This window comes from Salvelinus alpinus, chromosome 31 (genome assembly GCF_045679555.1).
Source record: "Salvelinus alpinus chromosome 31, SLU_Salpinus.1, whole genome shotgun sequence".
In the NCBI taxonomy this organism is placed as follows: domain Eukaryota; kingdom Metazoa; phylum Chordata; class Actinopteri; order Salmoniformes; family Salmonidae; genus Salvelinus; species Salvelinus alpinus.
In genome coordinates this window covers 35,042,301-35,054,342 of record NC_092116.1, presented here as the reverse complement: position 1 = coordinate 35,054,342, position 12,042 = coordinate 35,042,301, and the positions used below count along the sequence as shown (strand labels likewise).

Here is a 12,042-nt window from a genome sequence, read left to right as displayed (position 1 = left end):
AATACATTTGTTTTGTTTGATAATGTGCATATTTATATCCACAAATCTCGGTTTACATTGGCGCTATGTTCAGAAATGCCTCCAAAATATCCGGAATAATTAGAGCCACGTCAAATAACAAATATTCAAACTTTGATGAAAGATACATGTTTTACATATAACTAAAAATACACTTGTTCTTAATGCAACAGCTGTCAGATTTTTAAAAAACTTTAGGAAAAAGCTGAGACGGCGCTCAGAAATACACAACATTTCTCCGCCATGTTGGAGTCAACAAATTACAGAAATATTCCCCTTGATCTTTCATCAGAATGCAGTGCCAGGAATCCTAGTTCCACAAATCGTTGATTTGTTCGATAATGTCCATTACTAGTGTCCAATTAGCTATTTTTGCTAGCAAGTTTAGTTCACATGTCCAAACCCTTGCGACGGTCCAGTTGAACTCGGACAAAAACTTAAAAGTTATATTCCAGGTCGAATAAACTGGTCAAATTAAGTAGAGAATCAATCTTCAGGATGATATCATATATCTCCAATAACGTTCCAACCGGAGCGTTCGTTTTTGTCTACAGAGCAATGGAACACATGGCCATATCATGACTAGTGCGCGTGACCAGGAACTAGCATTCTGCCAGACCACTGACTCAAATAGCTGCCATCCGGCCCCACATCACACTAGAGGCTTCCTTCCACGTTCTACTGACTGTTGACATCTAGTGGAAGGAGTAGGAAGTGCCGTCAGATCCATATCTTACTGGGATGTGAAGAGACGACGAGTTTAACATCGACAAGCCACAGAATTTCCACTTCCTGTTTGGAAGTGTGCCTGCCATATGAGTTCTGTTATACTCACAGACATAATTCAAACAGTTTTAGAAACTTCAGAGTGTTTTCTATCCAATAGTAATAATAATATGCATATATTAGCATCTGGGACAGAGTAGGAGGCAGTTCACTATGGGCACACGATTCATCCAAAGTGAAAATGCTGCCCCCTATCCCTAAAAAGTTAATTGAAGAGGTAAGGGAGGATGAATGTGCTCTGCAGAACATACCAATTGACATGCCTCGTCTGTATACCTGCAGACAAGTGAGCAGTTCAGTCTTCTGCACGCAATACAGTTAACCTTCTTACCTCATTATCCATTGAATTGTGAATATTTCTGTTTAAGATTGGAAAATAGATGGTATCAAACAATATTTAGATCATACATGGGACAAACCTCACCTTGATCTTCCCATTTTTCAGTTAACCTCTAACACCTCCCAAACCCGGATCCGGGATCCCCCCCATCAAAAAAGCTGACTAGCATAGCCTAGCCTAAAGCCACAGGGATATCATATAATAAAATGTTCATGAAATCACAAGTCCAAGACACCAAATGAAAGATACACATCTTGTGAATCCAGCCATCATTTCTGATTTTTAAAATGTTTTACAGGGAAGACACAATATGTAAATCTATTAGCTAACCACGTTAGCAAAAGACACCACTTTTTTACTCCATTTTTTTACTCCATCAGTAGCTATCACAAATTCGACCAAATAAAGATATAAATAGCCACTAACCAAGAAACAACTTCATCAGATGACAGTCTGATAACATATTTATTGTATAGCATATGTTTTGTTAGAAAAATGTGCATATTTCAGGTATAAATCATAGTTTACCATTGCAGCCACCATCACAACTCTCACCAAAGCGACTAGAATAACTACAGAGAGCAACGTGAATTAGCTAATTACTCATCATAAAACATTTCTTAAAAATACACAGCGTACAGCAGATGAAAGACACAGATCTTGTGAATCCAGCCAATATTTCAGATTTTCTAAGTGTTTTACAGCGAAAACACAATATAGCGTTATATTAGCTTACCACAATAGCAAACATCACAACAGCATTGATTCAAGGCAAAAATAGCGATAACGTATAAACCACCAAAATATATAAATTTTTTCACTAACCTTCTCAGAATTCTTCAGATGACAGTCCTATAACATCATATTACACAATGCATATAGAGTTTGTTCGAAAATGTGCATATTTAGCGGCACAAATCGTGGTTATACAATGAGAAAAGTAGCAAAGCTGCCCAGAAAATGTCAGGAGAAATCTTTGGAGAGGCACCTATTCTAATCAGTAACTATTCCAAAACTTGACTAAAAAATACAGGTTGGACAGCAATTGAAAGACAAATTAGTTCTTAATGCAATCGCTGGGTTACATTTTTAAAATTAACGTTACTTCAAGCATACAGCGTGCGCTAAAGCGAGACGCACCAAAATTCATGGCGGAATTATTATTTGTCAACATAAGTACGAATTAACAGCATAAAGACTGCTTACTATTAGCTGAGCTTCCATCAGAATCTTGGGCAAGGTGTCCTTTCTCCAGAACAATCGTCTTTGGGTTGAAAGATGTCCTCTTCTCCTGTCGAAATAGCAGCTAACGATAGCCACCCACTGGAGACGTGTCCAACTCGTGAAAGCGCATGACAAAGAAATCCCAGAAAATCGCAATAAACTGCTATAAACTGCTATAAGTCGGTTTAAATTAACTACCTTATGATGTCTTTAACACCTATAACGAATAAAAACATGACCGGAGATATAGAACTACTAAAACGAAAGCGTTTGCAGGACGCCATTGTGATGTCTTCTTGCGCCAGGCGCACCGTTGAAAAGGACGGTACTTCCGTGCCACGGTCTTATATAGGGTCCCAGATTGCGCAATCCACTCCATTCAAATTCTCCCCGCTTACTGACATCTAGAGGAAGACGTATGCAGTGCATGTAGCCCGATGGCTTACATGGGGACTTATAAACTGACCTCAGAACAAGGACCTGGATTTCTGAAATCTCACTCCCTGACAGGAAATGTGCTGCAGAATGAGTTCTGTTTCACTCAGAGAAATAATTCAAACGGTTTTAGAAACTAGAGAGTGTTTTCTATCCAATAGTAATAATAATATGCATATTGTACGAGCAAGAATTGAGTACGAGGTAGTTTAATTTGGGAACTCATTTTTACAAAGTCGAAATGGCGCCCCCATAGGCTCAAGAAGTTAAGCACCTGCTACTGTCCATTCAAATTGAAATGTTTGTTGGGCAGGTAGGTTCCTGCAAGAACCCCCACCAGCTAAGGAGGTTTATTGATGAACCCCACCTATCTTATTCAACTGTAATCATGCACCTGCAACAAAGCTAGCTCAGATGTGCGAGTGCCTTCTGAATCCTAGTCCAAGTACACTCTAAAAATGTGGGGTTCAACTGGAGTTCTAAGGTCCGCAGTTCTTTTTAGAACCTTACGGTTCTTGGCACTGAAAATGTTCTTCCAAGAACCCCATAGAAGGTGGATAGATCTAAAAAAAAATATCAGAAGACACTAATATGACCCCACCATCAATACACTAATATGACCCCACCATCAATACACTAATATGACCCCACCATCAATACACTAATATGACCCCACCATCAATACACTAATATGACCCCACCATCAATACACTAATATGACCCCACCATCAATACACTAATATGACCCCACCATCAATACACTAATATGACCCCACCATCAATACACTAATATGACCCCACCATCAATACACTAATATGACCCCACCATCAATACACTAATATGACCCCACCATCAATACACTAATATGACCCCACCATCAATACACTAATATGACCCCACCATCAATACACTAATATGACCCCACCATCAATACACACTAATATGACCCCACCATCAATACACACTAATATGACCCCACCATCAATAGACACTAATATGACCCCACCATCAATAGACACTAATATGACCCCACCATCAATAGACACTAATATGACCCCACCATCAAAAGACACTAATATGACCCCACCATCAAAAGTCACTAATATGACCCCACCATCAAAAGTCACTAATATGACCCCACCATCAAAAGACACTAATATGACCCCACCATCAAAAGACACTAATATGACCCCACCATCAATAGACACTAATATGACCCCACCATCAATAGACACTAATATGACCCCACCATCAATACACTAATATGACCCCACCATCAATAGACACTAATATGACCCCACCATCAATAGACACTAATATGACCCCACCATCAATAGACACTAATATGACCCCACCATCAAAAGACACTAATATGACCCCACTATCAATAGACACTAATATGACCCAACTATCAATAGACACTAATATGACCCCACCATCAATACACTAATATGACCCCACCAGCAATAGACACTAATATGACCCCACCATCAATAGACACTAATATGACCCCACCATCAATAGACACTAATATGACCCCACCATCAATAGACACTAATATGACCCCACCATCAAAAGATAATATGGCGGTTGTTTTTCCTGTACACACAAGCCTCACAAGACTCGTCTGAAGGTAGACCGGTACCAGTTTAAAAAATGAATAAACGTATACAGTTTATTAGGTACACCCATCTAGTACTGGGTTGGACCCCCCCATTGCCTCCAGAAAAGCCTGAATTCTTCAGGGCTTGGAAACATTGCTCAATTGGTATCAAGGGACTTAACGTGTACCAGGGAAACATCATTACACCTCCGCCACCAGCCTGTACCGTTGACACCAGGCAGGATGTGGCCGTGGACTGATGCAGCTCACACCAAATCCTGACTGCCATCAGCATGACGCAACAGGAACCAGGATTCAACGGGCCAGGCGATGTTTTCCACTCAATTGTCCAGCTTGCATGATACCTGCCATTCTCTTTCGACTTTTCATCAACGAGCTGTTTTCGCCCTAAAGACCTGCCACTGACTGGATGTTTTTTGTTTGTCACACCATTCCCCTTGCTGACAAGTGTATAAAATCGAGCACGCAGCCATGCAATCTCCATAGACAAACATTGGCAGTAGTATTTTCTTACAGGTGAGCTCAGTGACCTTCAATGTGGCACCATCATAGGAAGCCACCTTTTCAACAAGTCAGTTTGTAAAAAGTCTGCCAGGAGAACGCCATCTGCCCGAATGCATAGTGCCAACTAAAGTTTGGTGGAGGAATGGTCTGGTGCTGTTGTCCATGTTTCGGGCCCCTTAGTTCTAGTGAAGGAAAATCTTAATGCTACAGCGTACCATGACATTGTAGACGATTCTGTGCTTCCAACTTTGTCGCATCAGTTTGGGGAAGGCCTCTTGTTTCAGCATGACAATCCCCCCATGCAGGTTTATACAGAAATGGTTTGTTGAGATTGGTGTGGAAGAACTTGACTGGCCTGCACAGATCCCTGACCTCAACCCCATTGAATACTTTTGGGATGAATTTGAACGCCAACTGTGAGCCAGGCCTAAGCGCCTAAAATCAGTGCCCGTCCGCTCTTATGCTCGTGGCTGAATGGAAGCACGTCCCAACATCTAGTGCAAAGCCTTCCCAGAAGAGTGGAGGCTGTTATAGCAAAAGGGGACCAACTCCATGATTTTGGAATGAGATGAGATGTAACGAAACCAGGAGATATGAATCATCAAGTCATCCTACAAGTTCTAATACAACATTTACTCATGTAAAGATGACGCATGTACTTTTTTTTTACAGGATGATATAATGCATGAAGCAAACAATGGAATGATTTGGTGAAATGTAAAACTGTAGACTCAGTAAAGTGGTCTTTAATCCCTCTGGCCTGGAACAATTCTTCAGCCTCTGAGTAGCATGGTTCTGATTGTGGACTCTGCTGAACTCCTGTGTATATATATATATAGGAATGACATTTCGATGTCGACGGAGGACCAAAGCTGCCATAATTAAAATTAATATAGAGAATCCCACAAAGGAAATACTGACAGATTTGATTCCACAGTCCAAGTCTTGCAGTCAGAGTTAGGATGCTAATATTTTGTCAACTTTCAGTTGTGTTCCGTGGGTGTCACTGAGTAGGCTGATGCCCCATATCATGGACCCAAGATCCACAGGCATTAGAAAGGCCTTGCCTGTGCACGTGACTAAACCCCACAACCCCCTTCTCAGCTGTCCATCTTTCTGATTTCCACCAATCAGTGTTGATGTCAGAGTGATTAGAGGGACAATAGAGTACTGAGTAGCATGCAGTTAACAAGTGTGGTAGACTACTAATGACCATCAGCAGCATCAGAGCTTGGAGAAGCCTAACTACTACATTGTCACGTGGAATTTAACTGCCTTCATGTCCTGTAACTGCCGGTGTGGTGGTAATACAGTCACCATAACAGTCCTACTCCTTCCTCCACTTCCCAGAAATGAACTGGTTCAGATACATTGTTCAACATATCACACCAACAATGAAGTAAGTAAATAAACACTTTAATATCTGGGTTCCTTCATGTATTTATTTGTATGGAATGTGATTCAGTTCCTGTAGTACAGTAAAGGCAACTGTCAGTCTTCTAGATCTTACTTCCAACACCTTTCATCTACAATTAGACAACAAAAGAATACACATCAATAACCAGCTGCAAAGAAGTAACACTTAGTGAAAGAGTATGTATATACACACACACACCTTGGTGGAACAGTTGATAGCAGTGCCTGGAGGAGTCTCAGTACCCTGGATCTTCTGTCCAGTACTGGTCACACACCAACAGTAACCTACCAGAAATAGACATGTTGCATATACAATATAAACACATTGAATTGTCACATTCAACTGAATTGTTATTTTGTGCGTGTGCACCAGTGTTAACCTGTAGAGCCCCAACATTGCTCGGGGGTGTATTGTCCATTGCCGTCACATGTGGGAATGTAGGCTCCAATTGAGCCATTTAAAGCGGCATGTCTAGCATCCTCACATGGGGTCTTGGGTCGTGTCATAGCATCTGGACACAGGGAACATACATTGTAATGTGGACATAACATTGCAGGACAACATACAATTCATGACATACATTCTGGAATCTTGTGTTGCGTCCCCTATGGGACCCTATTCAGAAGTAATTTATACGGATTAGGGTTCCATTTCAGATGCAACCTAGGTACTTCCTGTCTAAATATTCAGCATCTAGACACCAATATACATCTCTGGAACTAGAGGAGTGGCAGGTAGCCTGCTGTTTGAGAGTTGGGCCAGTAGTTCAAATCAGTGATCTGACTAGTTGATATATCCGTCTATGTGCCCTTCAGCAAGGCACAACCTTCATTTCTCCAGTGTCAAGGTTGATAATGGCTGACCTCTCAGAGGGTGTCCCATGGAGAACCGGTTATGAATAGAAACACATTTCCAAATCACACCTGCGTATTAACACCTACATGTGTGTGAAGTAGGACAGAGCAACACCAACAAATGTTTTTATTAAAATGTAGGTGAGTAAGTGTGAGGTATGTCACGCTTACCTCCCAGAGCAAAAGCTGTGCTGACAAGCAGAATGATGGTCAATGTCGCCATGGTAATCGTCTCCTGAGAGAGAAAGAGTGTAAGATTAGTTGAGCATTTTAAATCTGGAATGGCTGTGGGTACTAGAGGAGAGGTTAAGGAAACCCACTGTAAGGTACAAAACTTAAGCAGCATTTTCTAAACCCAGTACTGAGGACCCCAAGAAGCGAGTATGGGCAACACGGTGCTACTAGTCTTCTGCCAAAACTCAGGTATCATTTCTTCAACCACATACAATAGATTAGCCTGGCACACAGGAATATGTATCCTTCCCAAATGGCTCCTCATTCCTTATGTAGTGAACAACCTTTGACGAGGGCCTACAATGAACTACATAGGGAAAGGGAAGCATTACAGATATTGTCAGACACTACCCATTTACTGCAAAGGTACGGATTAGTCTATGCGCTTAAATTCAGGGGGCCGCTCCACAAAAAGGCACAACTATATATTGTACTACGTTTGACAAGGGGCAAATAACATTTAGGTACCATTTGAGATGCAGATAGTTGATTAAATAATGATGCACTCTCACCTTCTGCACTCTTCCAAGGGATTCACTGGGTGTCTCTCTGTTGTCTGTGAGTTATGGTCTACCTCTTCCACCTCTCCTTTTAAAGGACCTGTCACAGGTGTGACTAGTTGCCTCATTAACCCAACAAGAGATCCTGTTGTCGGGCCATTAGTTAGTGGTGTAAAGCACTTAAGGAGAAATACTTTCAAGTACTACTTAAGTCGTTTTTGGGGGTATCTTTACTTTACTATTTATATTTTTGACAACTTTCACTTCACTACATTCCTAAAGAAAAGAATGTACTTTCTACTCCATACATTTTCCCTGACACCCAAAAGTACTCGTTACATTTTGAATGATTAGCAGGACAGAAAAATGGTCCAATTCACCCACTTATCAAGAGAACGTCCATGGTCATCCCTGCTGCCTCTGACCTGGCAGACTCACTAAATACAAATGCTTTGTTTGTAAATTGTGACTGAGTGTTGGAGTATGCCCTTGGCTATGCGTAATTATATTTTAAAAAACAAGAAAATGGTGCCGTCTGGTTTGCTTCATGTAAGGAATTTGAAAATATGTATCCTTTTACTTTTGATACTTAAGTAAATTTGATCAATTCAATTTAATGTTGATACTTCAGTATATTTAAAACCGAATAATTTTAAACCTTTACTCAAGTAATATTTTACTGGGTGACTTTCACCTTTACTTGAGTCATTTTCTCTGAAGGAACCTTCATAGGCAGTGAAGAGAGTCGTAGAGGAAGATGGGTCCAGTTTAGAGGGATCCTGAGAGGCTCCCTGTGAGTATGCCGAGGCCAATAGAGAGTGATAGGAATAACATGTGTTTCAGTAAGGTTTCTTAGCATTCATAGCCATGGTTATCAACTGTGATGCAGAAATGGAACACAAATCACAGAAAATAGATGTTGTGGTGGTAGCTGCAGAGAACTCCTTGGGTTATGAGATTTTACAGCAGAAGAGTTACAAGGTGTGATGAACGATAGTGTCCCGTTCTCCCAGGCTGCCGGCCTGCTGTAGGATCAGATTGGGCAAAGTAGTGGAATAGTGGTGAGGTTATAATGGGTCTAGGATCAGATAGGGTCATGTAGTGGAATAGTGGTGAGGTTATAATGGGTCTAGGATCAGATAGGGTCATGTAGTGGAATAGTGGTGAGGTTATAATGGGTCTAGGATCAGATTGGGCCAAGTAGTGGAATAGTGGTGAGGTTATAGTGGGTCTAGGATCTCACACTAGCACGAGCGAGCGAGCGCACACACACACAAACACACACACATACTAAATTCTCCAATTCAGTTCACCTCGGGATCGGTGTCCTTCCTGCGGGATGGTTGAGCTAACGTGCGCTAATGTGATTAGCCTGAGGTTGTAAGTAACAAGAACATTTCCCAGGACATAGACATGTCTTTTTCGGGCAGAAATCTTAACTTCTTGTTAATCAAACTGCACTGTCCAATTTACAGTAGATGTTACAGTGAAAAAATGCCATGCTATTGTTTGAGGAGAGTGTACAGTTATCTACTTGAAAATGTATATATTGACCAATTAGGCACATTTGGGTAGGCTTTATACAACATTTTGAATAGAAATGCAAAACTTTGCTAATACACTGCTGCAATCTAGCAGCCAAAATATAAATTGTGCCTAGTCAGATAATGTTTAATAAGTCAGATAATGTTCATTAACAAATTAGGCACATTTGGGCAGTGTTGATACAACATTTTGAACAGAAATTAAATGGTTCATTGGATCAGCGTAAAACTTTGCACATACAATGAACCCCATCTAGCCAAAATCTAAATTCACCTGGGCTGGAATAAAACATTATGGCCCCTGTTTCGAGACAGATGCATGATAATTGTCCATTCTAAATCAAAACAAATTGCACACATTTAGTACATTTAAAGACAAGATTAAATCAAGAATAGTCTGATTAGCCCATCAGTTGTGAATGATGCCCAGTGGAATTCAAGAAACAGCACATACCTTTTTTTGGGCCACTTTTTCAAATCATAGTGCCACACCTCATGTAGCTGAGCCCATAGGCCTATATGTTTTATTTTACCTTTATTTAACTAGGTAAGTCAGCTAAGAACAAATTCTTATTTTCAATGACGATCTAGGAACAGTGGGTTCAGAGGCAGAACGACAGATTTGTACCTTGTCAGCTTGGGGATTCAATCTTGCAACCTTTCGGTTACTAGTCCAACACTCTAACACTAGGCTACCCTGCCGCACCATATGTTTTGATAAGGTTTGTATCACAACTAAAGTGGCCAAATAACTTGTTAAAATGAAGCCCATTAATCCTCTTTACAATGGGTGTAGAGCCTAACTGGAATATATTTGCAGCGCGTGAGTTTCTCATTTGGGGAAAATCATTTTCACTCTAAATTTGCAGCTTGATGATAAAAGCAAAATGAAAAGTTGAAAAGTCTTGAGTCAATAAGTATTCAACCTCTTTGTTATGTCAAACCTAAACAAGTTCAGGAGTAAAGATGTTCTTATCAAGTCACATTATAAGTTGCATGGACTCACTCTGTGTTCAATAATAATGTTTGACATGATTTTTGAATGACTACCTCATCTCTGTACCCCACACATATAATTATCTGTAAGGTCCCTCAGTCGAGCAATGCATTTCAAACACAGATTCAACCACAATGACCAGGGAGTTTTCCAATGCCTTGCAACCAAGGGCACCTATTGAAAGATGGGTAAAATAAAAAAAGCAGACATTGAATATCCCTTTGAGAATGGTATTAATTACACATTGGATGGTGTATCAATACACCCAGTCACTACAAAGATACAGGCGTCCTTTCTGTCCGGAGACTGAGATGGACATTGCAACATATTGATTTTGTGGTCATTTAACCATTTCATTGTGGATTTTGATGTGTGCTTGGGGGTTTTTGTCTTGCTTGAAGATCCACTTGCAGCCAATGTCAGCATCCCGGCAGAGAGAACTAGTTTTTTTGGGGCTATAATGTCCTTGTACTTGGTACCAAGTTTATGATGCCGTTGAGCTTAAAAAGGGCCACAGAACCAGGGAAGCAAAAAAGCTTCATAAACGTGAAAGATGCAGAACCATATTTTACTGTAGGTATGAGGTACTTCTCTGCACATGCTTCTGTTTTTCCACACCAAAACCACCGCTGAAGTTCATGACTAAAGAGCTCTATTTTCATGTCATCTGACCATAGCACCGCCTGGAGTTTGATAAATGGCACTTGGATTGGAACCGATGCCATTTCCTCCTTAAAGGGATAGTGCAATATTTTGGCAATTAAAACCTTTTTCTTCTAACCCAGAGTCAGATTTTGTCTCTGCATGAAATTTGAAGGACTTTGAAGGTAGTTTTTCCAGCGATCGCTAACTAGCGTCAGCGCAATGACTAGAAGTCTTTGGGATCTGCTCTCAGAGTTAATAATTGTGCTGAAGCTGCAGTAGTTAATTTAAAAACTTCCTTCAAACTAAAGAAAGACGGCTAAATTGCCAAAATCTCACAATATCCCTTTAATCTTGAGGATAGGGTGCAGAGTTTTCACTTAGGGAAAAATAGCGTGCGCAATTTCAACTTCGTGCTACTCATCCCCAGAATATAAGATATGCATATTATTAGTAGATTTGGATAGAAAACACTCTGAAGTTTCTAAAACTGTTTGAATCATATCTGTAAGTATAACAGAACTTATATAGCAGTCAAAACCCTGAGGACTAACTTTTTTATTGTTAAGTTCCTGTATGTTCAATGGGTTATCATGGGCACACCAGAATTCTAATCACTATCCACGCAGTTTCTACTGCTTCCACTGGATGTCGCCATTGTATGGAAAAAGGTTAAGGTTTTTCCTTAGTAAACTGAGAAAGATATTGACCCGGAAGTGGAGTGACGTCGTGTGTTTATGTTTGAGAGTTGAGCAAGACTTGAAAAGTACCGTGAGTTTGTTGATATCCTGTATTGAAAACAGATTGACCCGTCTTCAATTTGATCGATTATTAACGTTTACAAATACCTTAAGTGGTATTACAAAAGTACTTTTTTTTATAGATATTTTGTCGTGATTTTGCGCAAATTGAAGGCTGTTTT

General features: G+C 40.3%; 1 protein-coding gene across 2 annotated transcripts; it reads right to left on the bottom strand.

The window, feature by feature from the left end:
- Positions 1-6,332: 6,332 nt before the first annotated feature.
- On the bottom strand, positions 6,333-8,737 carry LOC139561554 (equistatin-like). Of its 2 annotated transcripts, XM_071378782.1 has the most exons (6): positions 8,632-8,737; positions 7,950-8,082; positions 7,375-7,438; positions 6,729-6,860; positions 6,548-6,633; positions 6,333-6,458 (listed from the first exon to the last, which is right to left on the bottom strand). In XM_071378782.1, exons 3-6 carry the CDS (start codon positions 7,424-7,426, stop codon positions 6,432-6,434), a joined length of 297 nt encoding a protein of 98 aa, XP_071234883.1. In that variant the 5' UTR covers positions 7,427-7,438; positions 7,950-8,082; positions 8,632-8,737; the 3' UTR covers positions 6,333-6,431. The 2 variants fall into 2 exon arrangements, with proteins under 2 accessions (XP_071234883.1, XP_071234884.1); XM_071378783.1 differs by lacking the exons at positions 7,950-8,082; positions 8,632-8,737 and adding an exon at positions 7,524-7,836.
- Positions 8,738-12,042: the final 3,305 nt, after the last annotated feature.

Excerpts from the sequence above, each read along its gene's own strand:
- LOC139561554 (XM_071378782.1), bottom strand. The coding sequence starts at position 7,426 with ATGGCGACATTGACCATCATTCTGCTTGTCAGCACAGCTTTTGCTCTG. Across the intron at positions 6,634-6,728 it reads GCAATGTTGGGGCTCTACAG|GTTACTGTTGGTGTGTGACC; the intron begins GTTAACACTGGT and ends TATTTCTGGTAG. Across the intron at positions 6,459-6,547 it reads CTATCAACTGTTCCACCAAG|ATGAAAGGTGTTGGAAGTAA; the intron begins GTGTGTGTGTGT and ends GTCTAATTGTAG.